This window comes from Crocodylus siamensis, chromosome 2, assembly GCF_052110815.1.
Source record: "Crocodylus siamensis isolate JL-2025a chromosome 2, ASM5211081v1, whole genome shotgun sequence".
In the NCBI taxonomy this organism is placed as follows: domain Eukaryota; kingdom Metazoa; phylum Chordata; order Crocodylia; family Crocodylidae; genus Crocodylus; species Crocodylus siamensis.
The window spans coordinates 227,200,780-227,224,022 of record NC_143396.1 but is presented as its reverse complement, the minus strand read 5'-3'; the positions used below and the strand labels follow the sequence as shown (position 1 = coordinate 227,224,022).

Genomic DNA, 23,243 nt, shown 5'->3' with positions numbered 1-23,243 from the left:
AAAAACGTCAATTTATCATCCCCAAACGAATGGCTTGGTCGAGCGTTTCAACGCGACACTGAAAGGGATGCTCCGGCGCTGCACACAGGAAGATCCAGCCAGGTGGGATTTGTTGGTACCACCCTTGTTGTTTGCAGTACGGGATGCCCCACAGGCCTCCACGGGCTACTCCCCTTTCAGCTTGGTCTTTGGGCACCAACCCCGAAGTTTGTTGGACATCCTAAGGGAGAGCTGGGAAAGCGGCGCACGAGGGGGTCGCCAGGTGGCGGAATACGCACAGGAACTGCAGGACAGACTCCACAAGGCCCAGAGAGCAGCCCACGACAACCTCAAACAGGCCCAGAGACAGCAAAAGGACCGATACGACCAGGGAACCCGGGAGAGAGAGTTACAGCCCGGACAGAAGGTGTTGGTGACGCTGCCCAGCTCTCATAGTAAGTTCGAGACGCGGTGGCAGGGGCCGGCCCGGGTCGTTAGACGAACCGGCTCGGTCAATTATGAAGTCCAAAGGGAGGGCCATCCGAGGGCGTCCCAGGTCTTGCACATCAACCTACTGAAGGAGTGGCAGGAGCCGCACGGGCTCCTTCTAGAAATGGACCGAGAGCCGGTAGATGGGGAGTGTCAAGAGGGGGAGACTGGGCCGAAGACCCGGGACGGGGGACCACTTGGGGAAGAGACGTCCCTGTCCCCTTCCCAACAGAAAGAGTTACAACAGCTAATCGTAGAGTTTGGGGATGTGTTTTCAGAGACCCCGGGGAAGGCTAGAGGCGTGGAGCATAAGATCCTGACGCCACCAGGCCAGATTGCCAGGGAAAAGTGGCAGCGCATTCCTTTTTTTCGGCGCCAACCGATTAGAGAGGAGCTTAATGGCATGCTGGCCCAAGGCATCATCACACCTTCCCGCAGCCCCTGGCGAAGCCCGTTGGTGGCGGTGACGAAGCCGGACGGCAGCTTAAGGCTGTGCGTTGACTTCCGGAAAGTGAACGCCATCACCCAGTTTGACGCATTCCCCATGCCTCAGATAAGTGAACTGGTGGAACATATCGGGCAAGCCAATTACATCTCCACCCTGGATTTAGCAAAGGGGTATTGGCAGATTCCCCTGCGAAGGGAGGATCAGCCTAAGACCGCCTTTGGGACCCCCTGGGGCCTCTATGAATTCAAACGGATGCCGTTCGGGTTGAATGGGGCCGCCGCAACCTTCCAAAGGTTAATCGATTGGATACTAGCACCCCACCAGGAATATGCCGCCGCCTACCTCGATGACATCGTGATCTTTACCAAGACGTGGGAGCAACACCTCCAGGCCCTGAGACAGGTCTTGCAAGAGTTACGAGGTAAGGGCCTGACGGCCAACCCAAAGAAATGCGCCCTTGGAAGGTCAGAGACTAAATATCTCGGCTTCCAAGTAGGCAAAGGGCTGGTAAGACCTTTACGGGATAAGGTGGCGGCACTGCGGGACTACGAGGCGCCGGCAACCAAGCGGCAGATGCGAGCCTTTCTGGGGCTCGCCAGCTATTACCGGCGGTTCATTCCCCGGTTTGCGGAACTGGCGAATCCCCTGGTAGACACCACCAAGGGGAAGGAACCACCACGCACCAACTGGACTCCAGAGAGATGCAAGGCGTTCAACGAGCTCCGACAAGCCTTGTGTCGAGGAGCGGTACTCCATACCCCTAACTTTAACGCCCCCTTTATCCTACAGACGGATGCCTCAGCATACGCCCTGGGAGCGGTCCTCTCGCAGGAGGTGGAGGGAGTCGAACGCCCCGTGGCATTCGCCAGTCGCCGTTTGAACGAGCATGAACAGAGGTACTCTACAATTGAACGGGAGTGTCTCGCCATCCGTTGGGGTATAGACTATTTTCGGTACTACTTATTGGGCCGAGAATTTCGTTTAATAACTGATCACACCCCGCTACGGTGGCTCAACTCGGCTGAAACCGAGAATGCCCGGATAATGAGGTGGGCCCTGGCACTCCAGCCCTATCAGTTTAAAATCGGGTATAAACCCGGTCGCAGCAACACCGTGGCAGACTTTTTGTCTCGGTGGGGGGAGATAGAGAATACCCACGAGCCCTTGGTACCGCCCTGTGCGGACGGGGAGAAGCCCTCGGGGGGCGAACATCGCACAGCAAAGGGATCGCCTAGTGGTGTCCCGAGGGGTGGGGTGTGTGAGGGGGCCAGGACCCTGAGGGGCCCGGCCCGAGCGGGGAATCCCGGAGTTCCGCCCCGCTTCCGGGTCCGGGCCCGGAAGCCGGGCGGGGAACTTAAGGTTTCCCGGAACTGGAACCGCGCCAACACGGGACCGGTGCGGGGAGATAAAAAGGAACCGCCTACCCTGAGCAGGGGAGGACGGAGGCTCCGGCGGGAGCCTGCCCCAGGAGCCGCGGAGCCGGGAGCGGCGAGACCGGGAGCTGCGGAGCCGGGAGCGGCGAGACCGGGAGCCAGGAGCCAGGAGCGGCGGAGGCAGGTACAGCCGCGCCGCGTGCCACGCGGCGGGAGCCGGCAGCGGCGGGGCCAAGTGCCGGGGAGCCGGCGGCGGCGAAGCCGGGAGCCGGAGGTCCAGAGGCAGCTGGGCCGGGTGCGGTAAAGTCGGGAGCCGGGCGGCAAGGACCGGCGGCAGTGAGGCCGACCGCCGCGAAGCCAGGAGCGGTGCAGCACCAGCCGGCAAGGCCGGAGGCGGCGGAGCCAGGGGGCGCAGCGGGCCCCGAACGGACGGAGGTACAAAAGGGACCGGTGGCCATTGCACTGGAGGAAGCCGGGAAGGGAGGCTGGGTCGGAGGGACCCTCCTCCGGCGGCTGCGGGCCGCTTGGCCGCGGGGAAGACCCGCGGGCAGGGGGGACAGAGTTGTAGTTCCCCCGGGTCGAGAGAGTGAGACCCTGAGTTAGAGACGCCTCAGGACGAGTGGAGCGATCAGCACCAGGGAGACTAGGTGCTGATAGGACTCCTGGGGAGGGCCCAGCGGTGTGGGGTAAACCCCCCCCCCCCACTGCGGAGCCAAGACGAAGACAAGGGAGCCCCAACGGAGGCTCCCCACCCGGAGGACCGGGCGAGGGTGTAGGGGAGGAGGAGCCCTCAGGACCGCTGGACCTTGGAGGTACTGTACCCCACGTGGACCGCCAGCTTCCCGGCAAGGGTGAACCACATATTTCCATCAAGTCGTGGCAAGCGAGAGCGGCGAAGCAGGACGGTCCAACACGTACCCCTCCTCTCCAGGGGACATCCAGGGATCGGGGTCCCACGGTAAGTGGCACACCCCCATCCCCTTACAAAGGGTGAGAAGAAGGGTTACTACAAATATGTCAGCAACGAGAGGAGGATCAAGGAAAGTGTGTGTCCTTTACTAAATGGGGGAGGCAACCTAGTGATAGAGGATGCAAAAAAGGCTGAAGTGCTCAATGTCTTTTTTACTACAGTCTTCACAGGCAAGGGCAGCTCCCAGACTACTGCACCTGGCAACACAGCTTGGGGAGGAGGTGAGCAGCCAACAGTGGCAACAGAACAGGTTAGGTACTATTTAGATAAGCTGTATGTCTACAAGTCCATGGGGCCAAATGTGATGCACCCAAGGGTGCTGAGGGAGTTGGCCAATATAATTGCAGAGCTGCTGGCCATTATCTTTGAAAACTCATGGTGATTGGGAGAGGTCCTGGATGATAGAAAGAGGGCAAATAATGCCATCTTTAAGAAAGGTAAGAAAGAGGATCCAGGGAATTATAAACCAATCAGCCTCACCTTGGTTCCTAAAAAAATCATGAAACAGGTCCACAAGGAATGCATTGCTAAGTACTTGGACGAGAAGGTGATTAGGAACTGTCACCAAGGACAAGTTATGCCTGACAAACCTGACCTCTGTGATGAGATGACTGGCTCTGTGGATGCAGGGAGACCAGTGGATGTGATATACCTTGATTTTTTTAGCAAGGTTTTAGATATGGTCTCCCACAACATTATTGCTAAGCTATGAAAGTACGAGTTTGATGAACAGACTGTGAGGTGGACAGAAAACTGGCTGAATCATCAGGTTCAAAAGGCAGTAATCAATGGCTCGATCTGTAGCTGGCAGCCAATCTCAAGTCGAGTGCCCCAGGGGTCGGTCCTAGGGCTGGTTCTGTTCAATACCTTCACCAATGACCTGGACAACAGGATGGAGTGCAGCCTCAGCAAGTTTACAGATGATACCAAGCTGGGGGGAGTAGTAGATATGCCGGAGGGTAGGGCTAAGATTGAGAGACACTTCAATAAATTGGAGGATTGGACCAAAAGAAATCTCATGTGGTTCAATAAGGAAACTGATTATTCCCCTTTATTTGGCACTGGTAAGGCCGCATTTGGAGTCCTGTCTTCATTTTTGGGTCCCCCACTACAGAAAGGCTGTGGGCAAATTGGAAAGAGTCCAGCAGAAGGTAATGAAAATGGTTAGGGGGTTGCGGAACATGGCTTATGAAAAGAAGCTGAGGGAACTGGGTTTATTTAGTCTGGACAAAAGGAGATTGAGGGGCCTTCAGCTACCTGACAGGTTTTTCCCAAGAGGGTGGGAGACAATGTAAGTGTTAAAATGCACATTTTACAGACAGACAAAAATGGTATTTCTTTATACTAGGAAAAATGTAAGTATTCCTGACACCAGACAACAGAAATGGATGCACTGCTCATCAAAATTTTTATGCAAATCTAATATGAAGTAAATGTAAATAAAAACAAAATCAGGAATGAACTTGAAAAATACAGTTCCTGCATTAATACTATTGACTACAAACATATTATTCACAAGGGTACAAGTTCTGGGACAGAGCCCTTGGCTGCTTGCTTTGTGGTTCTCAATGAGTTAGTCATGACAGTTTCTACCTTGCTCAAAGAGAATCACCATGGTTCAGTGAGAGGTTGCATAAAGGTCTGAAATTTCCTTCTTACTCTACTTCATGGCCCTACACATCTTCTTTTCCTACTTCAACATCCTGGCCATCTGCCCCCTGTCTCTACCTCCCTACAAAACTATCAACAGTGGCTTCACACATTTCTCTCTTCCACCAATTCTTCCAGTCAGCAGTACTCCCTGCTTTGTCTGAAACGCACAGATCATGTCATAAATCTCAGTCAGAAGCTACATTTAATATTTGTTCTGTGTGTATTTTTATTTCAGCAAAATTAGTAATTTGAAGCATTTCCTTAATAGCAAACCAGAGTAAGTTCTCTTCCTGTTCTTCCCCCTTTTCCATACTTCCTGCTCTTTTCTTTCCTTCCCCGTGCAGTCTGTAGTCTACACATGAATGTTTTATTTGTATGGATCAGGGAACTTTTTGCAAATGCAGGCTGCAGCTTGCAACCCAACCAGTGCCATAAGCCACCATTCTCACAGTGACAGTGAGGAGGGGCTGCAATGAGGAAGAACAGCCCTCCATGTGGGCTGTAGCAGCTGGCTGGAGCACTGGAACTGATCAGGGCACCACTGGCAAAATGAGGACTGGATGAAATGGGGGAATCAGTGCACCTTTAGTAAAATGCAGACCTGGTTGGCCCTTATCCAGTCCTTGTGCAGGTCAAATCTACCCTACAGGTTGTAGGTTGCTAATCCCTGGTTATAATCATATGACATACACCTGCTGTTGTAATTAACCACTACCATTATGGTTTAACTGTAAACTCGTTTGACCTGATATCCAGGTTTACCGACTTCATTAGCATAAAGGGACCATTCAGCTAAGTTCCATTAGTACTCTCTCAAAAAAAAAAGAGTAAGAAAAACACTTTTTTTTTTCTTTTAAGATGTTTTTGCTTAAGTTAAATTCCTGAAATATTTAGTCTTTTCCAGATATATTAACATAGGATCAGCAATCCTGGCATGACCTGTATTACTATTAAACTGAATACTGTGTCAAGTCCAAAGTAAGCTGGAAATTGTATACCACGTCTCTGTTTCTTCTTAAAATTTACAGTTAGGGTAAACAGGATAATGGTATTAGATTACTTGATTTTTGCTGAATGGATTTTAATGCTGCTACATAGGCTAATCTCAAATTCCTACCTCAAAGGGCTATCTGCATTAATTTATTATGTGTGAGATTTGCAGCTGCAATATCCCTTAAAATATAAACTATGAACGGAACTCCGGAAACGATCCTTCTAAGCCATCCCTTGGAGGTGAAGGGGATCTATTACTGTGGTCACTGCTTCTCAGTAAATAAACAAGGACTTTTGAGCTATAAGACAAAACAATAGATGTTATCGTTAAAACCCGAAAAAACAAAATATTGAAATTAGTCAAGCACTGGCATCTCCTATCTGGGCAAGAAGTGTGAATGAAAGCTACTCATTTCTATGCCACATGACCAAAGACAATGCAAACCGCTGCTAGGAACACAGCTCTGAAATACTTCGCAAACAAGGTTCTTCACACAAAAGCATTTGCTCAAAAGCTGGTGTCTTAGAAAAAAGATCAAGTTCATTTCTTTAGGAAGTTGTCACTAAGATAAATTACCATCTAAAGGTACTGTCAGAATATGAAAAAAATTACGAACAGTTCAGTAACTTAAAAGTGAGGGATGAATACATTACAAAGACCATACAAGCTTCACAGACAGGTATGGTTCTTTGAGTAGATGTGACATCTTTTATTAGACCAAACCAAGCAGTTGGAAAAAGGTTCTTAGCAAGCTTTCGGGTGCAATCACCCTTCTTCAGGCATAGGGAGTCTCACACATGCTTCACACACAGTTTTGCCAAGAAGCCAAAAGTATGGCTTGTAAAAATATAAACAGACACGGTCTTTGGAGTAGGATCAGCTGGGCCAGGATGTGTTCTGGCAAAGATAATCCACCTCATTGGTGTCTACAGATGTTGCCTGGGGCCACTGTCCAATAGGGTTGGGTCCCTACCTGTTCTGGGGCTTCAGAAGATAGCGACCCCAGAAGCTATAACCCAGGCATGAAATGAGCACTGAGAATCCTCTGCAGTAGGACTCCTGAGGTGAGGAAACATGAAAGACATGGTCCAGGATTCCCTCTCCAGGGAATTCCTGGTATTCATTTCATGCTGCTGTGCCCTGTGTCTGCAAGCAGAGGAATCCCTCAGGGTTCCTCCATTTGCAGATGGGCACCCTGGGAATCTCAGGATTGGGCCCCTGAATTTCCACTAGTGCCTGCCTGGGGCAGCTGGAGAGCACAAACTCTCATGCCATAAGGAAACAGACATCCACCAAGAAAAGGCAGCACAAATTATTACTGCAAATTACCACAGCTACAATTTTAGGCATTTATGGTGCAACAGGCAGCATGGATGTATGTCTGTTTGCCTGGGTTTTGTTCTGCCATACAAATGCTTATAGAGACACAAAGGCAATGTCTGCCCGCAGCCTTATACTCCTGTTATTACAGTCTGGATCTGTTCTGATGGCTGCCATCTGAACTTAATCAAGCATGGCAGATTTTCAGCATGGTTAAACCAAGTTTTGTATGGGACTAAGTTTATTTTTGCTAGTAAATCTGGGGAGATTTGAACCTATTTTTTAAATGTGAAGAGACAGTGCATTAACATATTGAATCAACTAAGCAATCAATTCATCTTTGGGCTTTGAGAAGGCATCAGCTTACAAGGAAAAAAATGTGATAGTGTAACGAGTGAATGAAAATGAGAAGTTATCAAAGCTTAGTGGCTACCATGAAACATATTGAAAACACGATTTTTCTAGCTGATATCTATTCTGTATTTTTGAACCAGACAGAGATATTTGAAGACACATGTACTATTATAGGAACACATTCTGTTATTTTAGAGCCTTTTCGTATTACATTTCAGGTCACCATGATCACTCCTCATATTGCCAACTCAGCCAGCCACTCTTATCTCTCCTTTCCACAGTCATCACCTCTCTCATCCAACCCGTTACCAATCACTAAAAATAAATGCAGAAAGTGGTGTGCTTTGAATACAAGACACAAAAATTAAGAGCAAAGACTATGAAAATAGCAATAGCACATTTCTCATAGAGCAAAAGACAGCAGCAGCACATGCTCAGCATTTGAAGAAATTGTCTGCGATTCACCATCTCTGCTGCCACAGACCCTTCTCACCCCAACGTGTTCAACAAAAGCAAACAACACCTTTGCCCAACAGCTAGTCAACACAGCTCATGTGTCAACCAATTTGGAAAATTTGCAGGGTATGTCATGTTTGCTAAAAAAAAAAAAAAAAAGCCATTATGGAAAATACACAGAAAAGGTTTCCATCCATTTTGGTAGAACAAAAGTCTACCAAAGAACTGCCTAGATTGTTTAACTTAAGCTTACCAACAAATACATTTATTGCTAGAACTGACACTACACAATAGTCAAGGTACTCCACTAAGCTGGCCCTTTCCGCAGTCACTTAGTTGTAAGACTCCCTATTCAAAGCCATCATAAAAGTGGATTTTGTTGCCCAGAAGTTTTGCTGGAGTTGGTGGTATAGACAGCAGAGACATGACCAGGATAAAGACAATGAGGCCAAACTAAACTCAGACTCCATTAATCCGTAATAACTGGCATAATTTAAAGTAGCCCTGAAATGGTTTCAAAATTCTCTTTGACAAATAATGGAAACTTAGGTTTACAAAGACCTTGATAAGTTCACAAGTAATCAGTTAAAATCTGAGCATTTAGACTAGGGACAGACATTCAAAAAGCCTGAGCCTGAACTGATTCAATCTTTGGAGGTTAGTCTAATGTGGCTAGGCTGAACCAGTTTGTAACTGTCCAGACATCCCCTCTGGACTGAGGAAATGCAGGCACATGCCTGCAGTGGCTCAGGTTAGAAGCTGGGGGGTATTACAGGAGCCCTCCCTTCCCTTCCGCAGTGCTGAGTTGAGAGGGGGCACAGCCAGGTCCCAACAGGATGCTCTGATTAGGGAGGGGTCCCCCTCCCCCACTGCTCCTGACCAACCCAGCAGGGAATTGACAACAGAGCATTTAGCAACTCCCCAGCATGGAGTTGATAACACCCCATCAAGAAAACAAAAACGTCTCTCATTACTTCAAGCTCTTCTCAAACAACTTTTCCAAGTGTCGCAGGACACTCCCGTGCCCTGCTCCTAGGGAGTTATGAACTTAAGGGGGGGAGGTGTGTCGCAGGGCACTGAAGTGCCTGCTCCTAGGGAAAGGTACAGGTGCCGGTTGCCAGGGCAACCGCAATCGGTCAGCTGACTGGAAGCGGGCAGGGCCTGGCCTATATAAACAGCCTAGGCTGAGGCCAAGCAGGCAGTTTCCTACTAACATCCAGGGGAGAAGGAGCTCTGCTGGAGTAGGCAGCTTGATGGCCTGAATCAGCTTCAGCTTGAGGATTGGGAGAAGAAAGCCCTGGTAGAGTTTTGAATAATGGCTAGCCAGAGGGCTTAGAAATTGTGTTTTAGCCAGATGGCTCGGAGTTTATGTTGTAGCCCAGGGGCTTGAGTTTTCTGTTGGTAGTTGTTACACCGGAGGACGGGGTGAGGCTGTAGGGGTTGGAAGAGGCCTCATGGAAGCTCCCCAGTAGCATGGGGGTTCCTGGCGCCAGAGAGGGTGCCGCATTTTGGGGGTGTATAGACCCCAGCCCCAGTGGGGCAGTGTCGTGCAGGGGGGGAAGCCCCAGTGCAGGCGAGCGACCCAAGAAGGCAGGTCTGGGGTCAGGCATGGCTACAGCCACCTGAGCCTCGGTGGGGTTTATAGACCCGAGGAGGGGGTGCACTGACCCCAGCCCCGAGAAGGGGCACAGTGCATTGGGGGCCAGGCACAGCTACAGCCACCTGAACCCCACGCAGGGCGCACAGAGGAAGAAAAGCCCCAGGGAGGGGAATTTGGGGGCCAGGCATGGCTATGGCCACCTGAGCCCCAATTGTGAGACGAGGCCCCAGTGCGGGCAGGGAGTGTGAGGCAGGAGCCTAGTGCGGGTGGGATTGTAAGAGGGAGCCCTGGTGTGGGCACGGCCGTGAGAAAAGCCAGAGAGTGTCCGCGGGGAGCGCGGAGAAAGGCCGCAGTGGGGCGACTAAGACAAGCCCAGAGGACGTCCGTGGGGGCGCGGGCTATAGCAAGGGGGTGCCGTGAGGACGCAGTAAACGGGTTCGACTAGACAATGTCCGGTACATCTGAGAGGCTTGGGGCATGGTATTAGGGGTGGTAGGAGCCACATGTAGCCCTTGAGGGTTTAATTCACAGGGTCCGCTAAGACGGGACACAAACTGGGATACATGAGGGGTACCGTGCCCAAGGGGGAAAAAGGCAGCCTCCCTTAATACTTTTGTCATCAAAGATGTGGCGGTTGAGAATGAGGGTGCATGGACACCCACTTGGCATGGTAGGGGGCGCTAGGAGAGATCATGGCCGCTTGTAGGCCCCCACCCCGTGACACCAAGGAAGGAACAAAGAAACTTTACCAGGTACCTATTGATTACCTCCAAAAAGTGGAGGTGTGCCAATACATTGGTCTGATATTGGATTGATACCAATATGAAGAAAATTATCTATATTGGATATCAGCCCTATGGGGCCGATAATTCGGCCAATAAATGCCTGTGCTGTGTGCAGCCACAGAACAGCATGGAGCAGAGCTCGCAGCATGGAGAGCTGCCTCCAGCTGGCAAGTTGAAAGGGGAAGGGGGGAGGGAAGGGGCATGGGAGGACAGATCAATGCCCCCTGCGGTGAGTGGGGGCAGTGGCAAAGGCTGCCAGCCGGGGTGGGAGGGAGGGAGCGTGGGACAGAGCCATGGCTCGTGGGCAGGGGACAGCTTCTGCCACTGCTTACACCCCAGGAGGGCAGGGACGGTATGTGCCCCCAGTTTGCGCAGCATGGGGTGGGTGGCAGCTGCAAGGTGAAGCCGGAGTTGCGTGGGACTCTTCTTGCTGGAGGCTGGGTTCAGAGAAGGCTTTGGCAGTGCTGGAGGAGGTTGCAGCCACCCCATATTTTTCTGCCACTCAGTTCCTAGCGCTGTGCCACCACCTGCTGTTCGGTGCAGGCCTGGCTGAATGACCTATCTCCATCTAAGCACTAGGAAAAAACAGGGCTGTGCTGGGCAGTGATGCAGAGCTGGGAACAGTGTGGTGGCAAAATTTGGGGTGGCTGCAGCCTCTTCCCAGGGCCACTGGAGCCCACTCTGAGCCCTGTCCCCAGCAAGAAAAGCCCCGTGCAGTGCCGGCTTTGGCTCCACCCTGCAGCTGCCACCCACCCTGCAGAGATTGGGGGCACACCCCACTACATGCATCCTCCTGGGGTGCAAGCAACAGCAGGAGCTGTCCCCACACCACCAGCTGTGCCTCTGTCCCATGGCCCCCCCAAGCTGGCTAGGCTGTGCCTATCTCTGCCCCCTCCCTCACTGTGGGGAGCATTGATCTGCCCCTCCACTCCCCTTCCCTCCTCTCTCCCCTTCCACCACACCGGACTTACCACCTGGAGGCAACTGTATTGGATATTGAATCAGTCTCAGCCAATATGCCTCCTGAAATATCGGCTATTGTTATCGACCCCCAAAATCTCTATCAGTGCACCCTACCAAAAAACCCTAAGTGGACACTGTCCTTTCTGCCTTTGTCTTATCTGCCTTACACAGACACATCTCAGCATTAGCTAGCATACCACATACTGGCTACGGTTCCTGCCCTGGAAAAGGGGATGGGGGAATCCCTGCTTAAGCAGGGAGTGGGGGGTGGGAAGCAGAAGGAAGTGAGATAGACACCGCTGTGCCTGCAGTCTCTGCTGGAGCTCCAGCCATGGCAGAGGAGAATGGCCAGTCCAAATCTCCGGAACAGAGATCCCCTGCCCAAGGCTGCAAATATCTGGGATGCTGAGGGACCCTGGGTTAACTTAAACCAGGCGATATTACGTAAACTGGTTTGACCCAAATCAGTCAAGTCTGATACTGCATTCAAACCGGTTTCAGCCATTTTCAAACTGGTTTATATGCACTGAACGTCTGTTCTATTACAGGTTTAAACCAGTTTCTGATCACTTAAACCAGTTTATGTGTGATGTCTGTCTCTACCCTTAATGTCTGCAGTATGGGCAAAGGATCATCTACCCATGTCTGAAGCATGCCCTAAAGGAGCATAGAACCATAATCCCAATCCTAATCTTCCAACACTATTATCCAGTCTGATAATGATCAATTTTGATTTCAGTAAGTGAAGCAGTTTTGAACCATGCCAGGATCTGAATGAGAAATTTAAAAAAAATACAGAATGATTCAAGAGGTGGTATTAATCCTTTGTAGGTGGTAACTCCTCTTTAATGAATCAGTATTAAAGCAGAGAGTAAGAGAGACTATACTGCTGGAAGCTGCCATTTGTATCTGCTATATAGAACTGAAACTCTCAATAGTCTTTGGATTGGTCTACATTTTTTAAAATTTCTGGTACAGCTGTATCAGGTACAGAGGTGGTTTTTAGTGACACAAGTCTAGCATAAGTGCAGTTATACCAGTATAATGGTGACCTGCAGTATTTTTAAAAATACTATTCAGGTTTTGAAACGGAGTAAGTTAAACTAATATACGCACTTTCTAACTGGTAAAATGTGTTTAAAGTAGGTGGGGTTTACAGATTTAACTTGCTGGCACAGTTAAATCAACACAACTCTGAAGTACAGACAAGCCCTTTGTCCTTAATGATCATGTGGCATTTTTGTAGGAAACCCAATTAACATTTGTTTCTTGGCTATGTCCAAGCTCAGTAATTATTCAGCCTAGAGTAAAATTCAAATTTAAACCACACAAATTATTCTGTGCATTTCTTTCTAAATAAGAGTGTAATGTTACTTGTTCAGAATGTAAACATTTGACAAAGAAAAGGAGATAACGAAGTGTCAGGTTTAAAAAAAGGGATATTCTTTTAGTGCATTAATGACTTTTTCATAATTACATTAATCACATATACTGGGTTGTAAGTATACACGGTGCAAAGCACGGTTTTTGTGTCAAAAGACTTTTGATGGCTCTTTTCTTCATTTATTATAAAACAAGACAATCTTCAGGCATGCAACTAGTATATAAAGACTACACTGTATATTAAGTCCCTGGTACTTCAGAGCAAGAACTTAATAGCAGGAAAAAGACTTTTCTACAGGCTTAACTGATAAAGACTCTAAATCAAAGCAGGCTCCCATCAGCCACAAATATCACCAGTGACTAAGAGCATTTTCCTCAACTCTATCTAGATTTCCACACAGCTAAATCTCCCATCTAACTTCACAGGGGAAAAAGGAGATGAATCAGTTTTATGTTTCAGTTAAGTGCTGCTTGTCTTTGCCATCTTATACTTCTGTGAAATGGAACTCCAAGATCTCCTCCATTTTTAATCATCTAGCAATGCTATATCAAAACTCGTGCAAGTTACATGCAACAAAAAGAGTTGGAGTATAGTTGCTCCAGCTCACACTAGAAAAAGTGCAAGTTATCAGCCTGGAATGTACAAAATGTCCTTGGCATGATCCATGTATAAACTTTGTGCTTCTGAAGGTATGAAAACCACTGATGAAAATCCAAAGCAGAAAATAATTCTTTATTGACTTAAAACAGAACAAAACAAAAACTTGTCTCTGATTTTTTAGGACAGCTACACAATAAAAATAAAAGCAATTAAGCATTTGGGATTTATTTAGTAAAAACACAAAGCATTATATACAATTTTGCAAGAGAAGAAAAAAAGATAAGCCACTATCTGAGCTTACTAATCTTTCCTTGAACTTCAAGCAACCTTTTTTTCTTTAAATTAGCTGGAAACAACTGAACATTAAACAGCTGTAGCTATATATAAAACTGTATTCAGTCCACTAGATTAACATCTTTAGCAGACTAGAGAGGGAGGCAGACAAACAGACATGTATTTCCAGCAAAATATCCTTGATAACTTATAATTAAGTCTGGACAGACACAATATAAACCTTTTGGGGGAAAAAACTCTTTAAATGCTTTTTAAAAGTGAAGAAAGTGGGGGAGAGATGAGGTGAAACACTTCTGAAACAAAGTCATGGTTTCATTTATTAAAAAACAAAACAGAGTGGCACAGAGGTACAATTTCTACTCTGCAAAGTGTCCATTTGCCTATGCCCTTTTATTGACAGCATCCAATGACTAGGTGTTTGAATGCTTCAATGCTTACATTAGCTGCACAAATTTTTATTTGTTAGGAAAATATCAGTAATATTTGTATAATTCCACACATCAAAGATGAGTCCAGAAGAACCCCCATCCAGCAGGACCAACACATTAAATCAAATCTGAGATAAAGCTGTTCTGGAGATTCCATAAGAAGAAATAAATGCATGAAAAAGCGAATTATAATTTTTCCACATTCCCAAACACCTTGTTCTGCTGGTATACCTATGATGAAACAGTATGAGATCCTACTGTACAAAATAAATACCGCATACATTAAAAAAAAAAAAATCAACCTGTGCCATTTTTAAAATACATCTTCAGGCTCTCCAAGATCGATCAGGAAATATATCCTGTACAGCCTACATGGCTCAACATATACTTTGATCCAGACAGGATGCTCAGAGGTAAGCTAACTTTATTTTAGATGTCCACTGGTCTCTAGCATCTTCTCTGCAGCAGAGAATTTTAGAAAAAAACCTCTCATCAATTCTAGCACCAGTTTAGCAGGCTCAAGTGACCTTGGTCTTTTTATTTTATGTTAATATAATTTAAATGGTACATTGATAAAAATACCGGTGCTATCACAGGATCAATAGCATTACAAGTGTGTTCTGTCCTAAAGCACCCAAACGTATGTTTTGCTCGTGAGACAAAAAATAGGTTTTATATAATTCACCAAAAATGTATGTTTAATTTTGGTGTTTAAGTGTGTGTAAATATAATAAAAAATATTGCGGATGAAAAAATACTGAAAAAATAGTCTGGAACTCATTAGCTTCCTCCTCACTTGCTAATAGTTGAGCTATGGTTGAGTTTTCTGTCTCACTGTAATAGCTTTACTCTCAGCTATAAGATCTAACATCTTCCCTCCTTCAGTTTTCAACCATACAAACAAATGCTTTAGCAAATGAATTTATCACTACATCTTCCTTTAGTTTTCTACAATTTATGTCATATATTGTTCAATGCCTAGTAGTTGTCAAGTCTATAAGGCATTTTCAGATACAAGCTGTCTTGTATGTAAAACAGAGGCTATGCAAAACAAAGGCTATTGTACTAGCTTGTTTCCCTTTGCTCATCTCTTTGTAAGCTAAGTGATGCTAAGAGATTTATTCAGACAATGAAAACAAAGAAACTACATTTCAGCACTATCATCCACATCTCCCTTTTTTAAAGTGATGGAAATATTGTGACATTTTGTGGCTGATACCATCAACTCAAAATGAATTGGTGCTTAATTTCTAAAGCAGGAGCTTGAAAAATGCAGACTTTAAACCTCTTTACTCTCTACCTCTAAAAGCTTAATCACTTCCCAGTCATGGAAACACATTTGGCTTTGTCACTTTGCTATACTGTTGTATGCATTAATTAAATATATTACCACATGCTATTGTTGTGTCAACATCTTTGTGACTTCCATACATTCCTGCACATAAAATATAAACAGGAATGCACAAATTGTCAATCCAAAAATTTCAGGAATGTTTGGATCAAGAATTTTAATTTAATTTTAATTAATATACGCATTTAATTGGAGTATGAGCAGTAAATTTAAGTAGTTGTATAACAATTTCAAAATACCATCTGCCATAGTGAAATACATTTTGTGCAAGGCAGTAACAATCTATCTTGTGGACAACTGTCCTGTGTGAATTACTCACTTTGGCTTCTATATTTTTATTTTTTTAACTGGCAGTGAGATTCAGACAAGTAAAATACTTGGTATGCCTAAACTGTCTAATGTGGTTTTGTTTCTGATAAGATTTAAAGTTTGGAAACCTAACATACATAGATCATACATACCTTCGGCTTTCCAGTGGACGCCCATCACTAGAGATGCTGCGAGGGATGTTGGCTGCTCGTTCTGGGGGAGGCATTTTCCCTTCTCCTTTCCCTGACCCAATCCTTGAGATTACTGGACTCTGCATCTGGGATGGCACCTGTGACATGTGAGATCCCTGCCCCTTGTTTGCATTTCGTTGCCATTTGTTGTTATTTCTGAAGGGGAATTTGAATTCGTATGGAACCCCCTCGTTCACTTTGTATTCCATCACTGGCATGCGATAGCTTTCTGAAGAACTCCTGGAAAGGCGAAAATGGACACTTAGGTAAAATACTTGCTCACGGTAAAAAAAGAAGCAGCAGCATTGCATCAAATTACACTAACATGTGCTGACAAAGGGCATTGTTAAACAGCAGGCTCTACTCATGGTCCTACTTCTCGTCTGTTGCTTTTCCTTTTGTTAAAGAAACTTATATACAATACTAAAACTGAGAGTCAGTAAGATAAGAGCATACATACAACAAATGGACTAGATGAGATAATACAGTAAGACCATCTCTACCTCCCAGGAGTCTGCAAGATAGATTTTCATTTGCAATGAGTCTTAAATCTCGGGTCTCCATGCTGTTCTGCTCTCCTTGCAGAAGTTCTGTCCCAAGTGTGTGGGGGGGGGGGGAGGGGTTGGTGATTCCCGAGTAAAGCTCAGGTGACTGGCTCCATGCAAGATGCCTGCAAGGAGCCTTACCAAACTAGTCCTAAGAGCCTCCCCCCCAGCTAGGAAGGTTGGTGGGAAGGGGGTGGTAAATAGGGGGAAGGGGAATCTATCCCTTGAGCCCCCATGGTCTGGTTCTGGGTGAGGAGGGAGGTGGGCCCTGGGGAGACGTGCTTCCCCGGGCTCCATGTCCTTGCTGCAGTTAGCCCCCGTTCTTAGTGTGGAGCCACTTGGACACATCTGTGGTGACACCATGATGGGAGTGGAGCTGTCATGATTTAATCATGGCAAGAGCCTGGAGATGCACGCCCCTCCCCCGCATGGCTCTGCTGCCAGAATGGAGCGACCAGAGGTTAACCTCAAAGACAGCATGGACTTTAGGGAAGTATGCCTCCCTGGGCTCCATGATCTTGCCACACTTGGTACTAGGCAGTGCCCTCCTCTTCCCCCCAAACCCTCCAGGAAAGAGACAGGTTAGGCAGGGAAGCCACAGCCCCCAACCCAATTCTCCTAGCTAGGGGAGGTCCTAGGTTGGGTCTCCTGGGGTTCTTGTACCTGGCAACATGGTGCCATATGGGCAGGGGTCATACCCACTCAGGGTGGGTAGGGGTGGCAGCTTGGAGCCAGTACTGCCCTCTGGGCAGTACACTTTCAGAAGGTGGGAAGTTTGTCAGGAGTAGAGAGGCTGGGAGCCATGCATCTTGGGATGCTGGATGACTGCAAATTGGTCGCTATACCTTTGTGGAGCAGACTAACAAAACCCTAACCCTAGCTGGGCAAAATGGCTCAAAGATAACCCTCACCCAAAGTGGTGTAACTTTAAGATGCTTAGAGAGTACTTTACACCGTTTAGCACTCTAACTTGTGGACTCTCCTGTTTCAAGTGCCTTCAGAATGGTATAAAGGTAAACCTTAATACCACCTCCCCCCCACACCCCACAGACACACGTTGGACATGCGCACACACACACGGAACCACCACATCAATTGGGAAAACCCCTATGGAGTTAAGACAACCTGCAATTCATCACTGATTTTATAATGCAGGTATGACATTCTCATGCTCCTTTAGCAATACAAATGTGGCAAAGCCTCGGAAACTTCAACCCAATTTTATTCACGGTTACATGTACAGTGCTTCATCTCAATTGTAGCAATGCATGAATCTACCAAGTTAAAACTTAGTGTGGCAGTAGATACACACTCCCCAGGGAATATTCCCCATCTCCCTTAGAGCAGTTACGTTTCCTTTTTCTGTAGCCAGAGACTGCCTTTTAAAGTACTCTGTTAACTTACAAGGGAGGTTAGAAAGCTATTTTTGCACTCAAATTCTCACAAACCAGCAAGAGATTTCCTGATCAAAGATGAGAAATAACTATTTATAGAACTTTCAGAGATGGGAAAAAACTGCACAGCAGAAACAACCTGTGGCAAAGTGCTGTTGCCTGGAGTGCAGCTGTTCAACATTCAGCTTTATATTCATAGATGCTTTTTGAAGGCCAATGCATCTGTCCTCCCTTGCTGTACCTCATTAAGTCCAGCAGGAAAGTCAGGTCAAATCTTTAAAGATGCCTTTAAATCCTGAATTCTTCATTCAGTATTTCATTTTTATACTACTGGGTCCCAGTCTCTTTAGGCATCTGCATCAATTTACCAAATCATATATGTGGATTCACCAATCAGTGCTTCAAAGTTCCATTCCTCTGCATGTGCTTTAACTCACAAGGTGATTATGGCACTGGGATCAGATTAAACACCAGACTGCTGCATGTTAAAGCAAGAACAACAGAACAAGATCCAGTGCACTGGGATTATTTAGTCTGGAGAAGAAAAGACTGGAGAGATTTGATAACACTTTTCAAATACAAAAATGGTTGCTATAAAGAAGATGGTGATAGACTATTCTCTGTAGCGAGGGACAGGAAATAACTGGCTTAAACTGCAACATGGGGTATCCAAATTGAATATTAGAAAGAACTTCCCAGTGATGAGGGTGGTTAACCATTGGAAAAGATTACCTAGAATGGGTTTGGCATCTCAAACCATGGAAGTTTTTAAGAGCAGGTTAAATACTGTCTTGATATAAAGGAAGGGAAACAATTGCTGCAACCCTGCCTCCCAAGACTGAACTGGAGATGGCAAATGTGCCCAATAAAGGTAAACAGGAAAATGATCATGAGGAATTCTTCAAGCACAGAGCCTTTCACCACCCCTACTGATACTTTGTCATTTTATTCAAGGAAAGCTATAAGGGATGAACTCTGAATGTGTCATTCTTTGCCTTACTGTCTCCTTTGGGAAGGAAAAAAGGAGGGAACTTATATAAAATGTAACAAGAGAAATGAAAGAGCAGGACTTAGAAAGCAAATTCAAATCATCTGAAAATGCCATCACTGAATATCAAGGGCAGCTCACAAAGCTAGTCAAAAGTGAAATATGAAGAAAATTAAAAAGAAGGCACAAATGCTGGAGAGTAGGTGTTTCTAGGCACAGGTGAGTACAGGTCCCATTTTCTTCTACCAGAAATTCTCACTATAGATATAAAAGAGAATCCTAGTTACTCAGCCTATAAAATTCCTGTGAGGGAAGGAAGGGTCTCCAAGAGCAAAAGCAAGGTGTGCCTGAAGCAAGGATGCCAGCTCTGGATACAATATAGACAAAAGTGTAGGGGAGAATTGCAAGGATAAGCTTTCTGAGGAAGCACGCAATTTAACAGTTTGATGGCTAACAAAGGAAGTTCAACGAAGTAGAAAATTTCAGTTTCATACAATTTTTTAAAGGAAAAAATATCATGAATATGCCCCTTCACAAGGTTAGCTGAGTGTCAGGGCAAAGTATGGAACAGAAATTTAAAAAAAGGAAGCTTTCCAACAGGCTTTATTACATTTTGAAGTTTATTAAGTTATTGACTGCTTGAAGACTAAAAAATACTGAAGGTAATATATTTCCCTCTATTAATGAAAAAGGTCATGAGCACTAGATATAATCTAGGACCCTGGAAAAAATACAAATGAAAGATCTGTAGTTAAGATGGTTTTAGATTTTTTTTTTTGGGGGGGGGGGGAATGTAGAGGGGGGATTATCCCAAAATGAATTTTATGTCCTAAAGAAACAAGACATTAGGTAGAAGAGAAAGTAAAGGGATATTTGAAATACCTTCACTGATCCAATACCACTTTGTAATCAACCCTTGCTAGAAACCACTAATGCCACATTTAAATCTAAAGAGATATTTGTTTCAGGAATCTGCAGATTCAGGAGCAAGTCAGACTGTAAAGTAGACTACAACTTTATAGTTAAAGTTGCTACTGCAATGTTATTATCTTTGTAAATAGATCAATTGCTTCTATACCCCAGCCCCTCTCCCACAGCTTTACTAGACCAATACAGCTACAACCTGGATACCTATTCACCTTTACATACCTCTCTCTAATTTGTTCTGTGAAAGGTTCTGAGTTAACTTATCTGAGCTTCACTACGTCCAGGTGTATCACTAGTAACCTTCATGCAGCTCCTCTGACAGTAGTCATAAAGAAGGATGGCTGGAAGGGACCTCCAGAGGTCATCTAATCCATCTATACCCTGCCTGAAGCAGGATCACCCGTGTCCAAACCATCCCATACTACCAGAATCTAAACTCTACATAAGACTCTTGTCAACCCTGATACAACCACAGACCTAATACCCTAACCTGCCACAGGTAACACAAGGGAACCATGGCAGTCAACATCCTGCTTCTATACAAAGTTGTCAATATATGCTCAAGAGGGCCACACCCCTGCTACAGAGGAAGGCAAAACCACCATGGATAAGTGTAGTCCATACCATGGGGTAAAATTCCTTCCAGGCCCCAAATATGGCAAATATGATCCTGAGCAATGGAGCAAAACCCTTTAGCTAGGAACCTCTAGGTTTGCTCTTAGCAGAAGCCCACCCCAGCTGAAGTCCCCAGCCTTAACTATAGGCAACACCCAATGCCTAAGGGAAGACTTAAAAACATGCCGACACATACAGCAGAAAAGAGAGGTGAGGGCAGGAGTAACCAGCAAAGCCCAGAAGCATGGGAGATGCCCATGGTTGAAAACAGGCATGGCTGTCTCTAGATCATTCTGGATCAGTGGCTGTCCAACTTCTTCTTGAACACTTCCAGTGATGGAGAGTCCACAGCTTTCCTAGGCAGTCTGCTCCACTGCCTTACTATTCCAACTGTGAAGTTTTTCCTGATATCCAACCTAACTGTACTTTGCTGCAATTTCAAGCCATTGGTCTATGTCCTCCTCTCTGCAGCAAGATATTAAAGGTGCTTTCCCTCCTCTTTTTGGCAGTCCTTCAAGTATCTGAAGACTGCTAACATGTCTGTTCTTAAGTGCTTTTTTTGCAAGCTGAACATGCCTAGCTCCTTCAGCCTCTCCTCGTATGACTTGCCTTCCAAGCCCTCGATCATCTTTTTTGCTCACCTCTGGACCCTCTCTTAACTTCTCCATGTCCTTTTTAAAATCTGGAGCCCAGAACTACACACAGTACTGCAGATAAGACCTAACTGCTGCCAAGGAGAGTAGCATTATCACCTCCTGGGTCTTGAACCTAATGCATTTGCTTTTTGTGTGGCTGCATCACACTACGAACTTATACTGAGTCTGTGCTCTACCAAGTCCTTTTCCATACAGCTGCCATCCAGCCAGGTGCCCCCCATTTTGTATTTACATTTTTTATTATTCCTCTCAAGGTGTAGCATTTTGAATCTGTCCGCACTGAACTTCATCCCGTTAGCACTATCCCAACTTTCCAATATGTTGAGATCCTTCTGAATTGTGCTTGCATCCCCTGTGTTCACAACCCTTTCCAGTTTCATGTCATCTATAAACTTGCTCAAGAAGCTTCCTATGCCAGCATCCAAACAGTTAATAAGCATTTTGAACAGTACTGGGTTGTGGACAAACTCTGGCGGGACTCCACTCAAAAACTCTTGCTATTCTGACATGGACCCATTAATAATTACCCTCTGCTTACAGCTATTGAGCCACTTATCTGTCTATCTTGTAGTTTAATTCAGTCCACATTTCTCCAATTTGTTTATGAGAATGTCATGTGGGACCCTGTCAAAAGCCTTGCTGAAGTCCAGATACACTATATCTACAGAATTCCCTTCATCCACCCAAGTAGCCACCTTCTTCTTGTGTCTCTACACCACATTTGATCATTTTGTTACACACGCTTGTGCTTGTTTATTGCACTTTGCACATGTACAATATTTCATTGTACATGTGCCTTCCAGCAGCACGCATTGCAGCAGGTGTTGCGTAGTCTGAGGATTTGTGCCTCAAGTCATAGGTGGTTGAACCAATGGTATAGCTCCACTTCTTCATTAGTTCCTTGAAGTGTCCATCTCTCGTATGTAGATGGTTGAGACATCCCCAACCTTTGCCATGGTTCATCAGCCGTTGGTAGTAAGGACTCAGCTACTGGAATGTCCATTTTTTTGCTGTCAGGTATGTTCTTCAGCTTCTTGTTCTGCATCTGTAGTTGTGACACCTTGGGTGTAGCATTGAGAGGTTGGGTGCTGGTGAGGAAGTTCCTGCATGACTTCAGACATTTGCTGCAGGATGGTCATACAGCAGGTGTCTCACATGTCCAGTTTATCTCAATTATTCTATCCTGCTGGCTACTGCTCTTCTGTGGAGCAATGCCAGCCAGCAGGTATGCACTTTAGGCTAGTAGGCTTTAGACACCCTGTGATGGATCAGCAACTATCACTCAGGATGGGGTCAAGGCACTTAGTATGCATGGATCTCTTCCATACAGGGCATGCATAGTCGGCAGAGGAGAAGCTGAGAGCCAGAGCAATGGTTTGGATATTTGAGGGACTAGCTCCCCATTTTGAGTTGGTAAGCTTGTACAGAATGGTGTAATGAGAGCTCACCTTTACTTTTGTCTTCATGATGTGTTTTGTCCAAAACGGTTCAATCAAAGGTGACTCCAAGGTAAATCCAATTACTTCATCAAAGATCAGGTTTGTTTGACACAATTTTTCATAAATCCATGCTGGTTGTTTGTAATCGGCTCTTCCTCCTCCAGATACCTGCAGGCCTTCGTTAGGATATGTTCCAGTAACTTTCCAGGTACTGAGGTGAAGCTAACTGGTCTGTAGTTCCCTGGGTCCTCCTCTTTGCCTTTTTCAAAAAAGGGGCACTACATTGGCCCTTTTTTCCAGTCCTCTGGTACCTGGCCTGTCTCCCATGATCTCCAGTGCCAGTTCTTTCAAGGACCCTGGGAAAACGCTCATCCAGCCCTGCCAACTTGAATCAATTCAGATGGTCTTTTCTGTTGTCCCCTCCTTCAGCTTGCCTCCTTCCTTATCCAGATAATTTCTATCAGGTATCTAGCTGCAGCATAATTTTTTGGAGAAGACTGACGCAAAGTAGCTGTAGCTCTACCTTCTTTGTATCTTCAGTTACTAGTTCTCTGCGGCTTGTTAACAGAGGAACAAAACTTCCTTGGTCCTTCTTTTCTGGCCAGCATATTTATAGAACCTCTTCTTGTCCTTAACTTCCATTGCCAGGTGCAGCTCATTCTTTATCTATGCCGTCCTGATTTTATCCCTGCAGGTTCTTGCTATTTCCTGGTATGCGTCCTTGGTAATCTGCCCATT

General features: G+C 46.0%; 1 protein-coding gene across 7 annotated transcripts in view; it reads right to left on the bottom strand.

Moving 5' to 3' along the window:
• The window catches only part of SIPA1L1 (signal induced proliferation associated 1 like 1), a 431,752-nt gene that overhangs the window by 45,775 nt on the left and 362,734 nt on the right, over window positions 1-23,243 (bottom strand). For all 7 annotated transcript variants that reach the window (XM_090033264.1, XM_090033262.1, XM_090033261.1 and 4 more), the window contains one exon: window positions 15,903-16,181. In XM_090033264.1, the coding sequence (XP_089889390.1) occupies window positions 15,903-16,181 (279 nt within the window). The remainder of the gene's footprint in view (window positions 1-15,902; window positions 16,182-23,243) is intronic.